This window comes from Pseudopipra pipra, chromosome 5, assembly GCF_036250125.1.
Source record: "Pseudopipra pipra isolate bDixPip1 chromosome 5, bDixPip1.hap1, whole genome shotgun sequence".
Lineage (NCBI taxonomy): Eukaryota > Metazoa > Chordata > Aves > Passeriformes > Pipridae > Pseudopipra > Pseudopipra pipra.
The window spans coordinates 14,489,888-14,504,816 of record NC_087553.1 but is presented as its reverse complement, the minus strand read 5'-3'; the positions used below and the strand labels follow the sequence as shown (position 1 = coordinate 14,504,816).

The 14,929-nt window shown below is 43.3% G+C and overlaps 1 protein-coding gene across 1 annotated transcript in view; it reads right to left on the bottom strand.

Annotated features, from left to right (window-relative positions):
* NINJ2 (ninjurin 2) overlaps positions 1–12,021 on the bottom strand; it is a 47,293-nt gene extending 35,272 nt beyond the window's left edge. The window contains exon 1 of the mRNA XM_064654601.1: positions 11,889–12,021. Coding sequence (XP_064510671.1) covers positions 11,889–11,915 — 27 coding nt within the window. The 5' untranslated portion in view covers positions 11,916–12,021. The remainder of the gene's footprint in view (positions 1–11,888) is intronic.
* Between the last annotated feature and the right edge of the window lie 2,908 nt (positions 12,022–14,929).

Genomic DNA, 14,929 nt, shown 5'->3' with positions numbered 1-14,929 from the left:
AGTGACTCTTAATATATATTTATCTCTACCTGACAGGGAGATAAATATTTAGTGTAATCATTACAATTGTTTTACTCACTTCTTGACCCTGGCAACAAACAATCTTGTTTTCTTTGGGCCTTTTGAAGACCTTTTACCTTGTAATCTATCTTCTGCTCTCCCTACCTCAATTTCATACATCATCCCAACACCTCAGCTCCTGCAGCACTTGAGTACAGAATGTGAATTTCCCTCTGCTCACATGTATCAACATGTTAGGGTTGATTGTATATGTAATATGTGTGCCTTGGGCAAAAGGGAGACTGAATGCTGCTTTGTAACAAATACAATATTCTCACAATTTTGGGTCCACAAAATATTATCTGCAGCCCAACCAGGAGGAGTCACAGAGTCCTGCCTGCCCTTCACAGTGCACCAGAAGGAGAAGAGGGCCTTTAAAGGACATAGATATTTCCATATGAAGATTTTGATCTGTAAATCACAGCCTTCTCTTAGCCTGTGTATTTTGCTGGTCCTGACACAAACTTCCCACAAGAATTGCTCTCATTTCTGCTGAATCAGCCTTACAATTACACCCACTGAGCAGATGATAACAAGCGAAGAAGTACTTTGTCAGTGTGCAGGGTACAAATGTATCATCTGTATGGAATTGACTGATAGAGCTGGAGGAGTTACTTGTCTAAATACTGTCCCTCAATTCTCATGAAGGTCAAGAATACGAGTAGAGACAGTGTCTTCTGATGTAAGGATGGCCACTGGGAACAGTATCCTCTAGCCATATTTGCATCAGTATATACCCACCATGTACTTCATAAACAGATTTATCAATCCATGGACACACATGTTTGATGTGCAGGGGTTGTGGTAAAGCTCAGTGCTACTCACTCTTGCATAACTCCTTTGAGGTTCAGTTGGCTGAACTTTACTTTTTGTAAGTCATTTAATAATATGTGAAACAAAAAAATGGGAGGAATACAAAAATGATGTTAGGCACACCAATAACAGACTGACTGGGCTCCTAGTTGAGAAACAAGTTCTCATCAGATAGGAAAAAACAGGGAGGGGAACAGAGGAAAAAAAATTGCTTTTGGAGCAGAATGAAGAGGAATATATTGTTATCATCTGCAGCCACAGAGCAACTCATCTTTTTATTTTTTAGCTATTCTTTGCTGTTGGTGACTACAGGGACACCTTTCCCTGCAGCTGGCCAAGAATGTGAGCCAGTTGCTCCCACAGGAGATATAATGTCCCTGTTTGTACGTGGTGTGAGTGAGGCAAGAGGAAGCACTTTAGCACGACCCTGCTCCACCCTGGCTGTAAACACCTGAGTTCACCACCACGCTGACCCACATCCGAATCCTGAGCCCGTTCCCCCTCCCGGGGACCCGTAAGAGAACTGCCTCTTTGCCGTGGCCCAAAAAAGTGACACCCATAAGACTGACCCGGTTCAGTAACTCAGGGTGATGGCTGGAGGCTTGTGGCTGAAGGTGGTGCAGAGGGGGTTGGAAATGAATCAGAGGGCTACTCAACTCAACATCACTAACCAAAAGCTAATTAAATTGGTAGCCACCAACACCTGTTGCCATCTGCTCTTGAGTTGCCTGTCTGAGCTTGGTCCCGAGTTCAAATCTGTGCTCAAAGATACGGATCTACAGCGTGCCTGCAACGCTGTCCACATCAGAGATGGCTTTAGTTATCTCCTTTTTTCCATGGTCTCAGCAGAACAGCTGAGCATTAGATCAGCTCAGAGACGAAAAACACCTCTTGCTATACTTAGCTCGGACTGGGTGAAGTCAGGAGCTCCATCTTCTCTGGGTTCTGGGGACAGAGACCTCCAGGACTCCCAATTCTCCATATCTGTTCTCCCCATTTGGCTTACTAGCATAGTCTGTGATTCTGTGGAACACAACCTGCCAGAATTCTCTTCTGGTACTGTGCTCCTCTTTTTTTTTTTTCTCTCCTTCATGACTTGCTCCCTATACTCAGATAAATGGGTTTCAGTGTGCTTCTTTGTTGTGATTTTTTCTTCTTCCTTTTTTTTCTTTTTTTCCTATTTCTGGAATGCTGAAGACATTGCTTCTTCTGAGTGTACATTAACTTTTTTTATTTCGATAGGCCCGTAACTCTTGCCTGCAAGATCCGTGTAGCTGCACCTGTTGTATGAGTAGTTTTCTCCCTCAAAGTCCATTGCACCCTGGCTCCTCATGTGAGAAGGAGGTAAGAGGGGCTTTTGTTGTACTGGTGGACTTTGCCCATCCCTCTCTGGATGTGAATAGGCCAGCATTATTTCACAAGTGCTAAATCCACTCACAATGGTTTTAAATGGTTGAGCTGCTGAGCCAGCTGAACAGCAAACACCAGAGGGGAAACCACATTTCGTGAGCGCTTCAGATTCCTTCAGACTGTATGTGGAGCCATTAAGAGCAAAGTAAAAGCCCTTTGACACAACTCCCTTCGGCAACCTTTTCACAACCACATGCCAAAAATGGGGGCTGGCCAAGGAATTGGTCCAGAGTCAGCTCCCAAGAATCTAGTACATGAAGATGAAGATGGAGTTCAAATCTGTCTCTGTTCAAAGAAAACAGCAGCATATTATATGTTCTTGTAGCATATTATTCCTTTGCTGGATGTCTCTCTGATCAGTGTGGATTGTCAGTCAAGGCATCACCATAGGCAAAAGATGAAAAAAAACACTGGGTGCTTATGTTATGCAGGAATAGTTTTTATTGTATTTGTATTTGATAGTTGTTCTCCTTATTTTTTGCGATTAAGTTAAGAAGAACCCAGATTGTATATCTCATGGTCTTCTGACAATCACAGGATAACTAGGTCTTCAGCTAACATAACTAGCCAAGAAATATTCAAGAATCCAAGCAATTATCCCATTGCAATAAGATGGGTGAAGGCCTGTCTAAAGGAGCTGCTATTTCTGTCTCTGTCCAGACATATTCCCTAAACAAGTTCTTTCACAATGATCTGGGTTAGCTTAGACACTCAATAATGGAGGTTTCCTAGCCCAGACAGTCTTGATGGAGTGATTACTTCGAGCAGTTGCATTGAGGCATTAATAATAATTGATGGTGGTCATGAGGACAAACCTCCTTGTTTCAGCTTCAGTCAGCAAAAAATGTGTGGCCACAGCCTGAAATCACACAGGGACATGCAGGAACATTTCATCTTGATTCAGCCAGAAGGAGGTGCAAAGTTCAAGTTGAAGAGTTGCATCAAGAGCCTCTATGGTCATTCTGAGTCAGAATTTGTGTGTAACGTGGTTTAGCTTGTTTCACTTTGGCTTTGGGGTTTGTGTCCTACACCAAGGTGGTTGAGGATGACTCTGGCTCCACCAAGACAGAGGTGCAAATGCAGCTGTGTGCCTAAACTCTTCAAAGTGTGTCAAAATTTGTTCCCAAATTGATGCTGAAGTTAACATTCAGCAGGGAAAGAATTGTGTGTGGTCTCTTATTGACAGCTTCAGTTAATGCTCTTCTTTACATTTTGTGAAGTAACAGAGTGGTCTCTGATGACTAAATCAATCTTTAATGGTTTCTTCAAAATATAATGGATTAAGAATCAATCCACCCATCCAGAGATGCTCAGTTCTTCCTTCCTGCTTCTGTCACTTTCTACCTGTGTGTTCTTGGGTCATTTAGCTGTCTCTGCCTTGATTTAATATCTGTAAAATAGGCAGGAAAGCACCTCTTGCTCCATGTAGAGATTGTGAAATTAAATTCACTGATATTTATAACATGCTTGGAGAACTAGGGGCAGCAGAACTTGGTTCTCACACAAGTTCTGGTCAAGTATTGCTGTGTTGTTATTTTCTGCAGAAACATTCCTTTAGTAAAACACAGGTTTCAGAATAATGCTTGGCTGCCCTTTGGCTCTTCTTAGATTGGTAGGAGCAGTTATTTTTCTCACATAATGAAGGTCTGTGGTGAATTTGGGCCTTTTTTTAAATCTCACAAAATATTTTTTGGAGATACATGACTGCAAGAGAAAACTCCAGCAAACAAGAATAAATACTGGGGGGGAAATAAAGAAAAAAAAAAAAAGAAAACCCGAACAATCCACAAACCAGTACATCATCTCATTCTCTTGTTCTCATTTCTCTAAATCTGCCAGCAGGATTCCCCAAGAATTTCCAGCACTCACTGAACCTTGACCCAAGCAGCTTCACGAGAAATTTCTTCCCCAAGGGTTATTTTGGCTAGAAAGTTCTAAGATCCTGAGTATAATGGTTTTCACAGCTGTAATTACAGAGTCACATATCTGATTCATGTAATTTGACAAGGAATTACAGCTTGCCTAGTTCAAAGGAGTGTGTCAAGGTGTATGGTAACTGGTGATGTGAATCTTGCAGCATCTGCACATGGGCTCTTCCCTCATTCTGGTGTCCAATTCAAATGTCTCTTGTGTGTTTACAAACCCGAGGCAGTCTAGATTACAGTAGTAGAGCTCATTTCTTGTACTGTCTTTTTTCAGAGGCAGTTTTATAAACATTTGACTCACAAGCCAAGGATGGGGAAATGGCAGTGAAAATGCCCATTCGCCCTTTTGTGCTTGGAGAAGCTCACACTTCTGTGTGTAGTTACTGTATGCCTGCAGCACTGCCCATTTTTGGTTCTCAGGAGAGAAACATAACAAATTATTACATATTTTACAGGAAGAGCTGAGAAATGGTGACTTGGACTGAAGGCTTCCATTTTTAGTGGAAGCCAAATGAGTGGAGATGCTGTACCTGTGTGTCAGCTGAGGGCAGGGAGAAGCAGGTGCATGGTTCAGCTCTCAACCACAGGCTGGAACGAAGCTGAGGGGGGGGACTACTTGTCAAAAGATGCAAAAATCGATTTAGGTGTGGTTTAACAGGTATTTCATGTTGCAGAGGACTCCTATTCACAAAGATGTGTCAGTGGGAGGTTTTACTGTTGGCCAGCCAGAAGAACAGTGTGTTGTCACGACCTAACCAGGTTTATGATTACTCATCAAAATCCACTCCTTGTGCTCTCAAATCTGCAAGATGCAAGTGTGAGTGAGATGTATCTGTATCTCAACGTGTGAAACTGTGCATGGCAAGAGATGGTGCCCCTGAAGGTTGTGGCTGAGGAGGAGGTGGCGGAACAAGGGAAGTCCTGCTGGTGGCTGATGAGCAGGCCAGGCCAAGCTGGTGTTGCAGCACAGGGACAGCAGGAGGGTTATCCCAGGGTGGTTTGGTGTGGCTACTGGCTGACCTTGCCCTCCAAACAGGGTGTAGCCATGCTGACTTGCTGTCACGCTCAGTGGGGCACGAGCAACCCCTCAACCCCTTGTGCTGCACAGGCACCATCCTGTCACCTTGGTCCTGTGCCACTTCACCCCCTTCCTACCCACTTAGGGAGACCCTGAACCTCCTGGGCCTTGCTCCCAGCTGTGACCCGAGCTCTGGCTGTGCTGTGGTTATCAGACATGTCCAGTGTACAACGTAGGACTGGGCTTCTTCCCTCAGAAAGACATTGATACTTGTCTTTCACTGTCCCTCAATGAGGTGGAGTGTGAGGGACCAGCTCAACCGCTGATGTAAGGATGCTGATTTCCATGGACTGACTCCAAGAGTATATTTAACTCCACGTGTGCCTCGCTTTACCCAGATACCTTAAAACCTGGGGTTCAGTTCCTCGAAATGAAAAATACTATCCCCATGTTTGGAAAGGGCATGAGTGAACATTCACCCTAAGTGGGAAAGGAATGTTTAGGGGAGAGGAGAAATGCCACATCTGACTATATAACAAAGGACTGATTAGCACTGGCTGTAAGAAACAGTCTGCTTCTTCTCAGCATGCTGTGGTCACACTTGTCTGTCTTCTGCTGTGAGTGCTGCTGGTTTCTGGGAGCAACACAGGTAATGCTACACAGACTTACAGCTGCGTACTGTAAGTACTTTCTCTCCCTGCAGCTGGGGGAGAAAAGCATAGGATCACTCTTGCTCCTAGGTATGAGAACCTATTTCACACCTGTCTTTTGACCATCTAGGGCACAGTGAATCTCTCTGCCCAAGCCTCTAGGTAACCCTGCAAAGGCTTTACTCTGAAGTAGCAGCCTGAAATCTTGCAGTGGGAGCAATCATTGTTAGTTAGGGCCTTCTCTGCTTCTGCTGGTTACACGCAGATTTAGGATTACTGCTCTGAAGTGAGGGGTGGCTGCCACTGAAAGCAGAGATTCTGTTGCCTCTACATGCTCTTCATGGCCATGAAGTCCTAGTCATTGACATGGTCTGATCTTCCCAGGAACCACTGCAGGACAGCAAACCAGAACATTAACTCTGCCAAAAAGTGATTAGTTCTCTTTGAGCTTAGGTCTCTGAACCAGCTTTACCAGGGCCAAATGAATAGCACAGGTGGTGGAGTGTACCCCTGGGAGTGGAATCCTGTTGGAAGGGCTGTAGTAACTGAGTTAGTTGAGTTAAAAACAAACTAAAAAAAGTGAGATAAGCTCCTCAGACTCTTGATGACTGAGTTGTATTACATATCATACAGGGATGCCACAGGAATGGATTTTTCTGAAGCATTTTAGACTTTTTTCCTGAAAGGCTCTTTCTCTCTCTTGGTGCAGACTATCCAAGCCTAAACTACAGAACCCAGACAACTCTACTGAAGCCCACTGGGGCAGGGACATTGCTTCGCTGGTCATATGAGACTGCCACCATTCTAGGAAATTACTGAAGGACAGTAGAGGTCCTAGAGCACTAGAATGTATGAGCTAGCTCTTGCTGCAGAAACAGGCAAATACATGCCCAAATCAGGAACTTGTACAGTGCATCATAGCCTTGAGGCACAAGTTAAAGCCACAAAAAAACCCCCCGAAAAACTGAAAGTCTAACCCAGTTGTGAACACACTCCCCGTATCCCCTCATCAGGTCTACACTGAAAGTGGGATGTGGGAGATGGAATTTACAGTGGTAAGGGGAACTTTCCAACTGTTTTATGGGCATTTTGGAAAAGTCCACACTGTTATGCCTGAAGCTAACTCTATTTATCTGCCTGTCTAAAATCTGCCTGCTGTAGATCAGGTCAAAAACTGAGCACTGGAAGTAAATTATGCAATTATTTAAAATCTTTTTTCCTTGCAAGTTGCTTGCAAACCTGTCTCTATTTCCACAGATGTATTTTCCATTCAAGGTATTCACCAAGCAGCTTCTGCCAAAAAATTTCAGTGTAGGGTCTGTTTTCCAGAATGATTATTTTAGCTGTTTACTCTTTTTACTTTTGAAGTATGAATGATTCCCTAAATGGTGAGGTATTACTTCTGCTTCTTATCCCAGAGGATTGTAAATTTTTTTTTATTCAAAGAGTAAGAAACTATAAAAAGAAAGACACAACATACAATATACAGCCTCCTTTGCAATACGAATACGGATGACATTTCATCCGGCGCACATCCCTTACGGCCGTTTATACAGAACATAACACCCATTCATGAATAAGAAAACATAAAAATATAAACCTGATAAAACTGTAGAACCACTTAGTATCAGCCTCAGTCTTTGCTCTGTTCTGCAATATTCATCTGGGGCTCTGACAGACTTAGCTGTGGCAATATGTGTGAGTGTTACTGAGTTCAGCTGCCCACAGACTTTCCCCTGGTTACTGCTGCTGTGGTGGGAGTGGTGGAGCGGATGTTGTCTCAGTCGCTCCCATTCAAGGTCTGGCACGTTGGCTTAAATCACCAATGAAACAGGGTTGTGTTAAGATGCCAGATCGTGAACTGTGGCAGCTGAGGTACACAGCTAAACAGATTTAACAGGTCTTTTGCTGCTGAAAAGAACCATCCTCTACGGCTCCCTCCTTCTCTCTCCCCCACTGCAAATCTCTGTGGATGGGCTGGAGGCAAGAGTCAGTGGGAACAGTAGCATAAAGAAGTGCAGATAAATCAGCCAGAGTGTTTCTATCAATGCCATACTTCTAATTATAAACCTTTGTTTCCCAAAGTAAAAGGAAAGTGGTGATGGAATCTTGTTGGGTTGTTTTATTTGTTTCTATCCCAAAAGTATTTTTCTGATCCCAGCTATCTCAGGATGTACTCTGTAGTATCTCATCTGCTGGTCTCTGTCTGGCTTTTCATCAGTGGCAGGTGTTTAATAGAGGAAGGTGAAAGTTTCACTTAGAAGCCACAGATAGAGATGTCTGGTGAGAAAAATGCATCATTCAAATTAATTAATGTCAAAGTTTCATCTTTTAATAGGTAAATTACTATTTTTAATTAAAATAGTTGCATTCCAGTTTACATATTTTCTTAGCACTTGACTGGCTGGCACAGATCTGGTGAGGCTGCTCTACAGCCCTGTGGCTTTTTTTCCATTTCAGCACAATTTCCTTTTAGCATCTCTCTGTGCACACTTTGAGGTTTTACTGGTCTTCCTAGAAGTCAGAATGGGAAAAAAGACCTCTTTGAAACACACAGAACAAGAGAATTTTTGTAAGGGAGAAAGTGGATTAGTGGGAGATACCTCTTGCTGCTAAGAAGCAGTCCTGGGTCTCATTTATGGAGAGCTGGTGTATAACCTCTCTAATGCAAATACCACTTGTAGTCTGGTCAGCAATTGTGCCATTGCCTTTAGGGAACTGAAAAGCATATTTATTTTTATCCTGCTATTGGCTTATGGGATTTGAAGGTACCTTTTTTAGCTTGCATAACTGTAAATATTGTTACTGGACCTCCTGACCTCTTCTCAATGCTTGCTCCAATATTTGACCTTCTAACCTGCTCCAGGAGATGGCAAATTCCACAGGCTGATGTCACGCTGGATAAGGGAGTGTCTCCTGTTACAGGGGCTTTCAGTTTTGCTGAGTGAGCTCCTGTTCTCATGCTTCAGAATAAGCAAAAATTGTTGGGGACTGATCAGTCCTCTTAAGAGCCCTCTTAAATCTTGATTGCCTTTTCTAGCTCTCTCCTGCATGAGGCCAGGGGTTTACATTGTTTTAATTCTATAGTTACCTGTCTAACTGGGCCACGTAAATGTTGTATGAGAAATGCTTGTAGGTGCTCTGCAGCTGCTTCGAGTGCAAGACCCTTTCCCTATAAACAAAAATTCCTACTTCTGTATTGGGTCATAGTTAACTTTCATGACTGTTTCTGCTACTCCATCCAGGAGCTCTTTGAGGAGGAGTGAGTCATACATTACCACCCCACAGCATGCAGTGCACATTCCCACAAGCTCTTCATAAGCCCACAGCTGGAAACTTCCGAGAAGACACCTGCTCTGCATTCACTGCTCAGAGCAGGGACTCAAAAGAGGCTTTTAAATGTACTTTCAACTGAAAAACTTTTTTTCTTCTCTGCCGCTGATCACTCCTCCCCTCACCTCTCACTGGTCAAGTCACATCATTGCCAGGACCCTCTGCTTGTCTCAGCTCTGTGTCGTGAATCCTGATTCAGACCCTGCCAACTATGCCAGTTTGTCATGAATGGGTGATTTAGACCCCTTAACGAGTCACCATCAGAGATATTTGTGAAAGTGGTTTTAATATGATGTTGTAAAAGTGTGACTAAGCAAAGTTCGATGGCGAGGTTCACTCTGCTACTGTGCAGCACAATCACCTGAACAGTGATTCAAAACTACCAAGGCACAAGTCAGAGTTACCAAGAAAAAAATCAAGGTTACCAAAGCACAAATCACACTTACCATACTACAGGATTACGTGCAATATCAATCACTTACCGAAGATATGCTGCTGGTAAAAGGTTTCTCTGCTTTGAGGAGCAAACTTGAGAGTGCAAGGGGAGCTCACTGCCATGCAGTCAGGCTGCTTAGCCAGCAGCTCAAAGAAGGCTCACTCTGGCTGTCTTATTTATGGAATAAAGTGGCTGGCTTGTAGTCAAATTACATGTGATAGTAAAGGTATGCATGAGACTCCTTGTACCCACAACTTTCTTTGTTCCTTGATAAATGAGTCTTGGAAAAGCCACCTGCTATTCATGTGTTAATCGCATGATTGGTGTTCCAAGACCATATGCATCGACGCTCACTGGGTCAACTCTGCTTCTTTGTGGGTTTTCAGAAAGCAGATTGAAACCAGATGAGTCCTTCATCCATTTACAGCTTATTCCTTCACATCCTTCAGAGCCTGAACCAAACTGCTGCTAGTTTGGTTAAGGGGTTGCATCCATCATATGTGACACAGTATGTAAGACTCTTTCCCTCCCCTGCTAGCACTGTGTATTATAAGCACGTGAGGATCTGTGTGCATTCACCTACATTTTGTGCTGCCTGGTCGCTTCCCTGTAAGGTGTCACAAAGGAAATCTTTGTAGAGTGGTTATTCTTGTGGCAACCTGAGTAGAGGTGGATGGAAATACTTCACACCTTCCTGTTCCAGAAACAGACAGGTATGCTCCTTTCAGTTTTGCAACCCAAGGAACCTTTGACTTTCTGGACTTACTTATTTGCATATTGTAAAGACTGAAGATGCTGAGGATCACTTTTGGCTCTTTGCTTAACCTCAAGATAGGTTGAAAGACAAAAACCTAAACCCTGGATTTTTCAGAAGTTTACGAGAACTTTAATCAGTGAAGCTGATTTTTTCATCTATGGAAGCTGGATTTCAAATCCACAATAGACCTGAAACTTTCCATTGGGTGTATGATTTAACACACAAGGAGTTAATTTGACTTTTTCTTTAGAATAATTTTCTTGACCTCTTTGCCTTTTGCCCCCAGTTCCTGGTTTGCTGATTTCTATATTTTCCCCCTTATTATTTAGTTCCAGGAAAGACTAAACTCTCTCTTTCTCAATCCTAAATAGAGTACATGTTTACCAACTGTCACAGCTACTTGGGCATCTTCCTCACTTATCGTGTCTCTTACTGAGCATAGTTTTCCCAGGTCTTCAAAAACTGCTCTGCACCTCACATTCAGTGGAGATACATTCTGCAGCTTTGGAGAGTCTCAGTCCTTCTTTCTAGTTAAGGATAATCATCTTGATTATTTCCAAGGACACAAATCTTTCCATTTTAATTGCCTTAACACGGTCCAAAGAAATAAAAATCGTGACCCCAGACAGAATTGCCCACTGTCAAGTCTAAGGATGGCTGAGACCATTCCAGACAGAAAAATTGGCTGCAAAATTTGGACCCTGATGCCAGCCTATTCAGGGCTGGAAGCTGTGCCCTAGGCAATGCTTTGTATTCTTCCCTTCTCCACAGTTGTCTGAAGTGCAGATCTGGACTTGAACTTCTGAGGTTTGATGGGTGTTTGTGATCTGGGCTTTTTATTCCATTTCATCTCTAACAGTTTCTTTTTTCCAAACCCTTGGGTAGTTGCCCTTTATGAGAACACATGCTGAGCACAAGAAACACCCTTCTTAAAAAACACAAACACTCAGAATAGGAAGACAGAGAACTGAAACAGCTTCACCAAGAAGTTGTGTTTCTCTATAAACCCTACATAGGAAATCCTGGCCTCTGCACTCCCTCAGTATTTGCTGTATTTATTTCTTTTCCTCCTCTCCAGATTGAGAGCACTTTCTGCCAAACAGAGAAAGGCTTTGTGAGATGCGGAGCAGATCAGATTTTTGCAGCTTGTAGAGTATGTGCTGCCTCCTCCTGAGAGCTGAAGGCTAATTTCTTTCCCTGCTGCCCCTCCTTCCCCAAAAAACATCTCTTTTTAGTAATATCCCCCTTCTTACCTTCATTTCTTTTTGAAAAACACTTGTAACTGCTCTTGGCAGAACACAACAGAGATCCTGCCACTAGTTTTTCTTCAAAGGGGAACAGCGGAAAAAAGCAGAACTGAGTTTTCAAGGGAAATTGGCTGTCAAAGCTGAGGAGCAAATGACAGGAGCGGTGGATATTTCCCCCAGACTGGGGATCTGCCCTCCCACTTCTCCCTCCCAGGGGTATTTCCCCAAGATGGACTCACTTGAATGTTCTCCCCTTCCGAGGCCATCCTTTTGCCCCCAGGTCTCTCCCTCTGCAGACGGAGCAGGGAGCGGAGCACTCCGTGCTCCCGGAGACTCTCTCCCCACTGGACCAGGACGCGCAGCTGCTGGAACAGACCTGCTATTCATCTGCCGGCAGCCGCCCGCCTTGGCATCGGCTGGGGGGCGAGAGCGGGGGTGGCACGCCAATCCTTCATTGTCCGGGCGGCCCGCGGAACAAGCGCCCCTCTTAGACTTTCCATGACAGTCGTGTTCATTACCCGTCTGTGCTACCTCGGCGAGCCCAGCTGAGCCCCATGAGCTCACTTGGGCAGGGATGTGGGGATGCAGCCAGTGTACCAAGAGGTTCCTGGCATGGGCTCTGCGGTCACAGCGGCGATCCCAATCTCTCCGTCTCCTGCCAGCGCACAGCGGAGCGTGCGGATGGAAAACTAAGGGGTGAAGAGATGAGGTCCACAAAGTTGTGCCTGCTTTTTGCTGCTGCTGCAGCAGCAAAGACACCGTTACATCTCAGAGAAAGTTTGCACTTCGCTCTTTTTACAGTCCCTTTTCCTCGTTTTTCTCCCCAGCCAAAATGCCCTTCCTTTCCCCTCCCCAACACTTTTTTTTTTAGTTGAATTTGATATGTCTGGTCTCAGCTGAAATTGAATCTTGCTTTTTGCTGAAGTTGAAAACAACTATGAATGATGCTGGAATGGAAACGTGTGCAGCCAGAATCAAGTCACAGTGTAGAAAAATATGTTGCTATTATTATTAGGTGGGTTCCTCAGGCAGAAAAATCAGAAACAATTCTCTAGATTTTAGAGAAACTGCTATTCTGTACTACCTGCAGATCAGGTGGCCATGTTTGGCTTTTGAAGGAGAATTTCTGTAGTTACAGTAGCATAGAAAATTTATGGTAGGTAATGTATTCTGTTTAAACAGTTCAGCCAAATCTATGTTCTAATACTCCAGCCTGCCTAAAAGTGCTGACGAGTCTGTCAGTAGACAATCCTGTTGCATTGATGCTTCCCAGCAAAACGCCCCATTTTGCAGTGAAAATATCAGTGCTTAGTTCTACAAGTTCATTTCAAAGCACTGATGAATTTAGCCTCTCTGCCTCTCTGCATTCCTCTTAAACAGCTTTTTTTTTTAAGTTATAGATGAAGCAGTGAGATACGTTTAGGGACTGGGCTAGCAGTATGCAGGAAAACAGGGCTAGGATACAGCTCATTTCATCCTTAGGATCTGGCCTAAGGCTGAATGCCAATCAGGGACCATGAGGCTGATTCTACAAACAAAAGCCACCATCAAGGTTCCTACTTTTGAATGAAAATTAAGATCTCTGTGTCTTGCTATCACTGAAGTGAGTGTTTGAATTCTACAGAGAAGTGGAGGTGAGGGGAATGAGGCTATTCATTGCTGCTCTTCTGCACCTGTTGGCTTTTACCTTTTTTTTTTTTTTTTTTTTTAAGGAGCATTTAACCCAAAATGCAGCCATCTGCTGCTCTTGTTGACTTGCCCTCCTGATGGGAACCTGTATGTTAACTAAAAACTCTCTGTGAGTTTACTATTGCACAGATGTTAATGTAGATAATTACCTGTTTCTATTTACATTTTTTTAGTCTATAAAAAGATGTTATGGTTGATCAATTTGTAAATTGTTTATTAATAGGTTATTTACACTGGGTGGGTGCCCACTGTGTTTGTTGAGGCACTCCTGGGAGTTAAAAGGACTTCATGTTGTGCAAGTCCTTTGTGAACAGGCTTCCAGCAAACAACCCATGAAGGCTGGTCAAAGTTTTTTGAGTTTCTATATGTGACATAAGCACGAAAACAGCTACAAGATATTTTCTAGTGATCAGACAGGAATGAAGTATCTGTGATTTTATTTAGCAGATGAATAAATATCACCAGTGCACAAATTTCAGACAGGACTGCATGATACAGAACAAGGTGCCTTTTTAAAAACTATTTTTCTTCTATTTAAATGCTATGCTAGGAACTTTATTCTTTTTTTAACATACTCTCCAGAGAGGTATTGCAAAGAGTAGTAATCTTTTACTGTGTCCTCAGAATAACTAGAGAAACCAGCCAAAACTTATGGTAACCCTTGTGTCCTTGTAGGTATTTCAATCAAACCAGGTTCTCATTGCCCTCTCTCAGGACAACATGAAGGAGTCTTTCTGCAAAGCATATTAGTAGCTGTACCAGCTTTCCTTGAAGTGTCAGGAGCCAAACACATTAAATTGAGAAAACTTCAAATAATAAAATTTCTCTTGGAAGTGATTTGTCTATGTCATTAATAGCAAAGCTCAGAGCCAAAAAATGGGAGAAGAGAAGGGAGTGGGTTTATTTTAAGCTGGATTATAACAGCTGCCCAAGAAAGGAGTGCCTCAATGAACTTATTTAGATATACTTGTTTCTAAATGTGATTACAAAGAACTACATTTTTCAAACTATCTTTCTAGTAACTGTTAATTATGATGCAAGAATGCACCATTGTAAAGGTCCAAAGATTCAGGCATAGAGAATGCAGCCCAACTTCTAGAAGGGATTGTGTCACATGAGTGGTAGCACTCACCAGTTTTAGACTAAAGAGCCCCTGAGCTCTCTTCCAGCCTTTTGTATAACATAAGAAAAGTGGGAGACCTTCAAAACCTGGTTGTTCTAATGGCTGTTGATTGATTAGGGAGAATCTTTCTGCTAATGCTTGCTAGAGATGGATGGGGAAAGAGCAGTGTTCCTTGAAAGGAGGGTGGGGAGCATCTGGGGCATGACGAAAAACAAGTGTGTGATTTTCCTTGCGAGATCAGCCCACGCTGGCTGAGAGTGGAGGGGAGGCTCCGTGGATCAGCCACACTCACTTGGGAGGAGCATGCATGGCAAAGTTGCTTATTTCCACCTCTGTCCTCTTCCCTCCCTTATGCCAGCCAAAGTGCTTGTGCAGCCACCCAAGAAACCAGACAGAAGAACTTCTTCCAGCTGGAAAAAAAAAAAAAAATATAAATTTGCAGGCTGTTTTTTTGGCTGGGATCAGATC